At 41.4% G+C, this 9,726-nt stretch overlaps 1 protein-coding gene across 2 annotated transcripts; it reads left to right on the top strand.

The window, feature by feature from the left end:
* LOC130991926 (40S ribosomal protein S15a) lies at positions 1–1,631 on the top strand. 2 transcript variants are annotated; one of them, XM_057916380.1, is made up of 4 exons: positions 1–156; positions 659–804; positions 894–1,054; positions 1,353–1,631. In XM_057916380.1, the coding sequence occupies exons 2-4, from the start codon at positions 672–674 to the stop codon at positions 1,449–1,451; spliced, it is 393 nt and encodes a 130-aa protein (XP_057772363.1). In that variant the 5' UTR covers positions 1–156; positions 659–671; the 3' UTR covers positions 1,452–1,631. The 2 variants fall into 2 exon arrangements, with proteins under 2 accessions (XP_057772363.1, XP_057772364.1); XM_057916381.1 differs by having other exon boundaries at positions 140–275.
* Positions 1,632–9,726: the final 8,095 nt, after the last annotated feature.

Below are 9,726 nucleotides of genomic sequence, written 5' to 3'. Positions count from 1 at the left end.
CACTCTAATTCTACCCTATTCTATTGGACTCACATTGGGCCTAATAAAGCCCATATAAAATAGGCTGACGCCCATATATTCCCAAACAGAAAATCGAACTCATCAACCCTCAAAATCTCCACTTGCTTAGGCCGCCGCTGCTATCGCCCACTGCAGGTAAATTTTTGAAGTTTCTGTTTCTGCTTCGTTTAACAGCGTTCCTGCCATTGTTTGTGAATCATCACTTCATTGATCTTGTCATTGAAACAATCGAAATTTTGCCTGCATATTTGGGGGTAAAGAAACTGATTACAATTAATAGCTTGATTTAGCTCAAATTAAGCAGTAGGAGGCAGATGTATGGAAATTTTTAGATTTTATAGGATCGATTTATTATTCTGTTTAAGATTTTGATAACTGGTTATTGTGTGAATGTGGGTGCAGAATTAGCCGATTCATGTTTTACCATTAATTTTTATTTAGGCTGTATGCTTTAGTCTATATTATGATATTGCTTTTTATGTTGAATTTTTATTTTTCAACACAATTTAACCTTTCAGCACTGAATTAGGTAGATAGTTGATGGAGTCAATCTTACTGAGCTGTATCGCCTCAAAAAAAAAAAAAAAATCTTACTGAGCTGTATAATATTTGTCACATAAATTCTGTTTTTAATCAGCTTGAACTGCAAGATGGTGAGAGTCAGTGTCTTGAATGATGCCTTGAAGAGCATGTATAATGCTGAGAAGAGGGGGAAGAGGCAGGTCATGATCAGGCCTTCATCGAAAGTGATTGTCAAGTTTCTTCTGGTTATGCAGAAGCACGGTTCGTTCCACCTCTAGTTGAATGCCAGTTTTTTGTTTCGTCTCAGTTCCTCTTCCACAAGTAGTTTCTCATGTGAATTGGCTTAACAGGGTACATTGGGGAATTTGAGTTTGTCGATGACCACAGATCTGGCAAAATTGTGGTTGAGCTTAACGGAAGACTAAACAAATGCGGTGTGATCAGTCCTCGTTTTGATGTTGGCGTCAAGGAAATTGAGCCTTGGACTGCAAGACTTCTTCCATCAAGACAGGTTGAAATACAATCTCAAAGCCTATATTTGTTCGTCTAAATATGATTGCCACGGAATCCTTCTTACTAGCTTCGTTGAATATGTTTGCCATAGAATTCTAGCTAGCTTCCTTTGAATTTAATTGCCATAGAATGCATACTAGTTTTGAATGAATATGTTTTCCACAGAATCCTTAATAGTTTAGTTTGAATATGTCTCCGTAGAATCCTAACTAGCTGTTAGGATTATTTATAATACACTGATCATTTGTAGGATATGATGTGTTATGTACTAAAATCTTGTGAGATGTTGATTGCAGTTTGGTTATATCGTGCTGACAACATCGGCTGGAATCATGGATCACGAAGAGGCTCGTAGGAAAAATGTTGGAGGAAAGGTTCTTGGGTTCTTTTACTAGAGATGTTGCTATTCGGTTCATTTGCTGTTTAATGGAAAAGAATTTTCTGTTGGAGTTTTCCTTAAGTTATCGTTGATGTAATGACATTGAAGGTTATATTTGTTAGGAATGCTATAGATGCATATTTTGTGATGGACAAATTCCTTTGTTTTGACAGAAAAAAACAGCAATTTATCTCAAGCTTTTTGTTTTACCTTCTCTTTCACATGAGATGGCAACTCCATTTAGATTGCCATTGAATTATACTTTTGTTGGATTTAAAATTAGTGGTGCACCAGATGCAGCATTTTTTTGACATTCTCTTACCACCTTTACGTGTAAATTTTGAGTGTTTATTTGCCTAGTGACAGTAGGAAATTTGGTGAGAGATTGACATTCTCTGAATTTGTGTTGTTGGTAGACTGTGTGTCAAGTTCTTTGATTGAAGATGAATAAAAATAATCATTGGGATATCGTGCTTTTAATTCTGATGAGATGTGAAATTATTTATTTGTTTGATGCATTTACGAATTCAGTGAGGAAATTTGGAAAATATTTGGTGGCTCTTTAAAAGAGAATTCTTCAATTCCATTTTCAGTGAAACAGAGTTGAGAGGGTTTCTTTGTCTCATGTTTTCTGGTGGAAATCCACCATCATTCTCATTTTACTTGTAGGATTTCTTTGGCTCTTCGGAGAAACTGCATTTTCAGCTGTTTAATTAAGCTGTGTGCATGATCCAATCTTTTAAGTGAGAATTGACATTTATAGCCTAAAGCACATAGTTTATGACTTTCTTAGCCACCTCTTTTAAAGAATGACTTTTCTAGCCAAAATCCCCTTAAAAGACAACTGCGCCCCTAGGTCAACTGTGCACTCTAATAATCAACTGTGTACAAAATCAGAAAAATGGCTTAATTATAGTGCTGATCCCCCGCTTCTCAAAATGGTATCAGAGCGGGTTTTTATAGAGGAATTATATAATTTTTAATTTATTTTGATTAATTAACCCATGAGGGAGGAGACTTCTTTGAATATTTATGGATCCGGACGAATGTCCGAGATGTGTACACTACAGGAACTCTCTCCAAAATCTGGAGATAGAAATGGGTCACTTTATAAGTGATCTTAGATGGAACAATCGAGCCCTCGTGACCAACCTACGACGAGGAGGAGATATCGAGCTTATTCGCGATATTATCGCGAGTATCCAGAATTATCATGAGCATCTCATGAGAATGGCCGCAGCCAGAACGACCATTGAACAAAACATGTACGAGGCCCATTGGTCACACGATTGATGGACTCAAAAGACAAAGCAGGAGTAGTCTACCCAGGCTACCAAAAGATCGAGCCAAGCTCTTCCGACAATGTCAACTTGCGGGAGATCCAAAAGACGGTGGAATACTATGGCGTCAAGCTGTACGATCTACCGATGGAGCTAAGCAGAATATCACTCAAACAAGAGGAAATATTATCCCTCTTGCGTGATATCCAGAAAAGAATGGAGGAAATCGAAAGGCGAAAACCATGTTCCGGAAAAATTCGGAATCAATGGTCCAAAGACCCGACGTCTACATCTCTATTCGATGCAGCACCCAAAGAGTTGCAGCCGGAGGATATAATCCGAATTATGAAAGGCAAATATCATGGATTGCCTTGAAAGAATCGGATTAGAAGATCTACAAGAGTTAGCAGAATCTTTTGCTAACCTCAATATGGTTGATCTGAAGATGAACCAAGGAGATGAGGTTCCCAAAACCGAGCCTCAAGAAGAAGGATCGTCAAAAAAGGGGTCAGCTCAAGACGATGCGAGCCAGTTCCAACGAACCAGGCGACGGAGGCCTCAAATGCAGGATACTCCTGTAGGAAAGGTCACACTGGAACCAATCCATCCATACGGATTGATTCTCAACCTCGACGAAGCCAGTTTCAAAGAATGGGAGGGTCTCATCGACGAATGGGCTTCATCATTAAAGGTCGTAATTGCCACAATTGATTACGACAAAAAAGAATTTGCCAGAGTCTTCGAAGCTAGTTTGGCAGGCATGGCAAAACTATACTGGGAAGGTCTTAAAGTCCCAACCCGGGAAGAGATGTTTAGTAGCACATCCTTATATGACGTCATTAAGGAGATTACTAAACAGATTAAAATCCATTTCTTGGGAATGGGTTTTTTCGAAGGATCCGCAGAGGAGAAGCGCAAGAAATATCAACAGGCACTTTACAATCTAAGATTGATGGTGCTAGAGCCAAAAGCTCTAAATGAATTTCTGCGTCTATACACCCTATATGTTCATATGGGGGAGGTGGAAGATCAGACAGCCATGGACCTTTTCTTTCCAAAGCTTCCAAGTCCATGGAGGGAAATGCTCATCAATGAGTATGTTTCACCAGGAGGATATCCACTTGACAGTGCTTCAAGGAGGATGTCTTATGTTCACAAGAAGCTGTCCGAATGGTGCCAGAAGGCGGCGGACCAGAGGAATCTCAAGAGATTGAGAAGACTCAACAAGAAATCCCCATTGATGTGCGACAACATTGATCTTCCAACAGAGATTGGTGCTGAGTTGCTGTATCAAAAGAGGAGCCGAAAGAAACATAGGTATCAACCCTATGAAAGAAAGTCCAGGAGAGGTTCTTGGAAGCCAAGAACTATGTGGACTAGACAAAAGGCACGCTCCTACAAGTCAGGCCAACGGAGCGGACCATCAAGAAACCGATTCTCAAATCAAAAGAGAATCCCGGTGAGAAAAACTTTCAGGCGTACTCAGGCCAAGGCTAATGAAAGTTTTAAGGATTGTAACTGCTGGTCGTGTGGTGCAAAGGGGCATATTTCAACCAATTGCCCAGACAACGAAAGGAAAGGGATAAAAAGATTCGAATCCACCAAGGATATCGAAGATGCTATCTTTTACCAGAATCTGATACCCGTGTATCAGTTTGAAGATATATCCTCTGATGAGAGTATATATGAGCAAGAAGAAGTCTTTAGTTCTGAAGATTCGGAGATGACCGATGGATCAACCGGAGACGAGTCAGACTAAAGAGGAACAAGAGGTTCACCACAGCCAGAAGGAGGATCAGAATGGATTTACTAGCCATTTCCTGATTCCACAAAAAGAAGTGGTGAAGCAGCTCGTGAAAAAACTCAATAAGGAAACCGAGGAGGTTCAAACCTACCAAGGGTTTTCAAATGGAAGACTAAATCGAGTTTTAAATAGCTTGATTCCAACCAAGAGGAAGCATCATGTCTATTTTGGCGTCACAAGCCAAGAAACGGCGCTTCCAATTGAGATCACAAGCAACCAGGTGGAAATCCAGCTAGTTCCAGCCGAAGATATTAGGCAGGATCTCAAGAAGATGAAACCAGAAGTCGCAAGTACGATGAAATGGATTCATATTGGAGCAATTCAATTGGTACTCAAATCTTCCCTTTTCCCAGGGACAGACCAACCAATTGACGTCGCACTCTGCGATAAAAGGGTCAGAGATGCCAGAGAATCAGTTATTGGAGCTTTTTCAGGCAATCTCTACGCCAAGAAGATTATAACCGAGTTCTACCCACAGATCGCTTATAATCTACAAGATTCATCCTTCAGCCGAGCCCTGACTCTCTATCAGGACTACAAAAAGAAGGAGTACATGACAGATGGAAATAGGCCATACTCACTGACTTATCAAGTCTCGTATGCCCTATCAAATTCCCATCATACGGAGTTATTTCTGGGAAAAGAATTTATTGAAATTCCAGAAATATTCAAAGAAGTAGCCAAGGCAGCCCTTCCAAACAGAGTTGAAATTCCCCAAGTCAGGGAAATCGACATCGATGTGGGGGACAAACCGGTGCTTAGCCATACCCAGAGTCTCAGACTGGGAGCACCAAGGCTATCATTCCAAGGAAATAGGCTAACTTCAGGGCCTATAACAAGAAGTTTCTCTCATTCTTATGAGAGAAAGGCGATCCAGGAAACACCAGTTCCGGACATGAAAGTCAAACTCAAATGTCCAGAAGGATGGAGACAAGTTTCCACAAGATTTGATACAACAAGCAGGGAAAACCAGTTTCCTTGTAGTTCGTTGTACTATATGGCAAATCCAGGGGACAACCGATACATCGGAACTCTGGAGGTTGGAGGTTTTGAAATTCAAACCGAAGGCCAAGCCGGACAGGAAGCAGATGTCCTGATCTTAGGACGAGATTTCCTTGACAAATATAAACCATGGTCATGGAAATCAAGAGGAATGGAAATTACCATTGGACGCCAAAGAGTAATGATCCAATGACAAGTCCGTTCTCGATATACATCTCGGTAGGGATGTTATACGAGAAATACAAAGCAGAATATTTTGCTGCTTATGTGGATTCGGGAGCAGGAATCTGTACAGCAAAACGAGGAGTCTTTCTAGCAGAAATGGAAGAAGATCTACCTCGGATTGTAGGAAGGGATTTCTCCAAAAAGATTTTGCTTCTATCAAAAGGAGTAAAACAAACGGAAATACTAATCGGCGGAGCAGGACAGACACCTTGGTACAAGGTCAAGACTCCACCCATTTATTTCCATGATACCGGAGCAGATATATTATTCGGCAATAATTTTCTGCAAAGCTTCAAGAGGTACATACAGGACAATGAAGCCCGGAGGCTAGTGTTCACAACTAATTGTGATCACAAAATCATTGTGCAAAGGCTCAATGGAGCTTTTCATCGTTCAATGCCAATCAAATTCCGCAGCAAGCGTGGTGATGATGGCAGACTCCGGCGACCCCAGATGAAGGATCAAAGGAGATTCGGAGAAGTTTTGCTCAAATGCAGAACTGAGGGATTCCCAAATCTCTCTGAGGAAGAAATTCAAATCCTCAAAGTATCCCTGATATCACACAAAGATATCAAGGAGGAAGAACAGGTGTCCATCGCTGATGTCAAAAGGAGAATCCAGAAGTGTTACCACGAGAATCCTTTGGCATGGTGGGACAAGAACCAGCTCAGAGCAACCTTGAAAGTCAAAACTGGAAAGGAGCATGAGTTCGTTAGGTACAAACCTATCCTGATGAACCCTCAAGATCAACAGGATATGATGAGTATAATCAAGGAACACCTTGAGTTAAAGCTGATCGAAGAAGGAAGATCACCCTACAGCAGTCCGGGATTTCTGGTGAGAAATCATGGGGAGATCAAGCGAGGAAAACCAAGATTGGTCATTAATTATAAAGGAATTAATGACATTCTTGAGTTCGATGGATATTTCATCCCAAGTAGAGAACACCTCATCAACTGCATCAGAAGTGCAAGGGTATTCTCGAAGTTCGATTGTAAATTCGGATTCTACCAGATTCGCATGGAAGAAGGGAGTAAGAAGTTCACAGCTTTCTCAACTCCACAAGGACATTATGTCTGGAATGTCATGCCAATGGGGTTAGCCAATGCGCCTCAGATATTCCAAAGGAAAATGGATAATCTCTTCAAAGATTATTCTTCGTTTATGTATGTTTATATTGATGATATCCTTATTGCATCAAAAAACATTCATGAACATGTCAGGCATCTGGAGATCTTTGCGGATGTTTGTCAACAAGAAGGACTAGTGCTGTCTGAAAAGAAGGCAGTCATTGCCACCCAGAAGATGGAGTTTCTGGGGATTGAGATCGATGAATCTGGAATCATTCTACAAGATCATATTGTGGAAAAGGTCCAGAATTTTCTGGAGGATCTCAAGGAGAAGAAGCAGCTCCAAAGTTTTCTCGGGGTTGTCAATTTTGCAGGGATGTTTATCAAAAACCTTGCAGAACACAGAAAGATCTTCAGTCCACTACTGAAGAAAGATGTTCCATTCATATGGAAGGAAGAACATCGAGAGGGTATAAAGAAGTTGAAAGAGATTTGCAAAAATCTCCCAAAACTTTCAATTCCACAAGACGAGGATGATCTGGTCCTCTACACCGACGCAAGTGATTCATGGTGGGCAGCAGTGCTCACAAAGATCACCCCTTATGGAGAAGAACCTTGCAGATACTGTAGCGGTCTTTTCTCCAACAACGAGGCTGTGCGATGGCACATAAACGAGAAAGAGTTTTTTGCAGTCAGGAAGGCGTTCAAAAAATGGCCGCTATTCTTACTTGCTAAAAAATTTGTTTTGAAAGTTGATAACACTAACGTTAAAGCTTTCTTAACTAAAAAGATTGAATCTAAACCTGAAAAGGCTAGATTGATTAGGTGGCAAGCAGAATGCCAATATTATGATTATGATATTGTCGTTTTGAAATCTGATCAGAATGTTCTTGCAGATTTCTTGACAAGGGATGGAGCTCCCTGAAGTGGAGGCCATCGAGGTTATACAGGGGCAGCTCTTTGCAAGTTTAGAGCTGCTACAACAAGAATGGCAGAAGTGTGTACTACACACTAAACAAGCTGGAAAGATACAAGCGGCTGACGAAGCCCAAGTATCCAACCAAATCGATGATTGCTTCATGAAGATGTTCAATCTTCAGGAAGTACTCAACAAGCCGCTCTTGCGCGTTGTCCGTGAAAATCGGGCTAAAGCAATGCTTTCCGTACAGGGCGGATTACCTGTAGCAGGGGATTCAAGTACCCCTAGCACAAGTCCTGAGAGAATGGTTTCACAGCCGGACGCTCGAGGAAAAAATGTTGTTAAGGGGTCACTCCCTGAACCAACATGTCAACCCACCACCTCTGGGGTAAAAGAGGGAGAGATCAATCTTAGGCCAATGACAGGCCAACTTAAGATTGATACTAATTTTGTTGATATTTCTCCTTCTTGGCAGATTTATCAAGACAGATGGGAGAAACTCATCACGAGAAAAGGCATTAATCCGGGAAATTGCCGGGTTGATGTTGCAGGGAGATACCCTAGGATCTGGACAACTCCGGGAGCTAATCCAGACCACATTAAGGAATGGTATGAGTTTGGGGCTTTGGCCTCAGTTTATACCACTGCTCCAGCCTTCAACGAAATCAAGGGTCTACCCAAGTGGATCCAGAGAACGGTGTTTGAAGCCTGGGAGAACAACGAGTCCCTTAAACGGGGAGACGTTCTGGAACTGTACTTCTTCAGCGCAGCACCAGAACCTGTTGGAAAAGGAGTCTATGAAGCTTTCCATTTCATCAAGCTTCGGAGACCAGATACAGGAGCTTTGAACCGGATCAAAGTTCCTGATTTTCAAGTCCCAATCGCCTCAACATTCACGGAGGATCAAATCTCCACGAGACGAGCATGGGGGCTATGGGTCTGTCTTACAGAGATGGACAAAATGAAGTCCAGATTCAAGTTCTTTCAAAGTTCTGATCTGGGAACGTTCCTGGTAAACACAATGACAGGGACAACAACCGAGTTTGCCGAAAAATCTTTTGAGAAAAAGAGGCAAACGATTTGGGACAACAAGATTGCGGGGAGCAAAGAGACTCGTCGCAAATTCTGCAACATGGCTCATTCGGGCCAGTGGATCGAGAAAATCTGCGATCAATGTTCATCGCAGAAGGAGCCAGAATTCGGCAAGGGTTTCTTCCCAAAACCCGATAGAAGGAGGTTCCGGTCTGATGAACACGACAAGCATCAGACTCCAAAGGGGAGGACCCCTCGGGCACCAAAAAAGTAAGGTGGCCGACAGAGCAGAGTGAATCATGTGATTCACAGCAAGGATTGCACCCACAAAAGAAACGACAAAAGTGGGTGGAATAACAGGAGGACCACTCAGCGCTCCAGGACAAATGTGAGTGGAAGGAAAGTAGCCGGCCCCTACCAGCATTATCACAAATCGATAAAGCAAGGGCCCAGAACATGTGACAACACCAACAAGTGTCGGCAATAATGGCTAACAAAAGATGGTGGCTGTCAATTTCAAGCAAGCTGGCCACGAAGATAGTATCCGAGGCCAACCACCAAGCAATAATAGAGGGTATCAGACCTCTATAAATTCACAAGTACTGGAGAGAAGAGAGGCATCGAAAAATTTCACAACTTTCTCACACTACACACTCTCTCTTCAGAATCTATCTTTGTAATTTTAATTTTTGTCTTTCAAAGTTTTTTTAGTTTTAGTTTAGTTTTTTTTTTATGTACACAAGAATTAGCTACTATGAGTAGCTAAAACAAGTTTGTCTCCTCCATTGGGGAAGTTTTTTTTTTATGAAATAAATTAATTATTATATAATTCCTCTATAAACACTTTGTTTTTGTCCAACTATTCCGGGTTGAGTAAAAATATTTTCTTTTCATTTTTCAACAAAAATATTTGACGTCGAGACACAGTGAAGGAGAGAAACTGATTCCTGAAGGTGACC

The sequence above is a fragment of the Salvia miltiorrhiza genome, chromosome 7, assembly GCF_028751815.1.
Source record: "Salvia miltiorrhiza cultivar Shanhuang (shh) chromosome 7, IMPLAD_Smil_shh, whole genome shotgun sequence".
NCBI classification, from domain to species: domain Eukaryota; kingdom Viridiplantae; phylum Streptophyta; class Magnoliopsida; order Lamiales; family Lamiaceae; genus Salvia; species Salvia miltiorrhiza.
The sequence above is the reverse complement of the archived record's forward strand: the minus strand, read 5'-3'. Positions and strand labels throughout refer to the sequence as shown.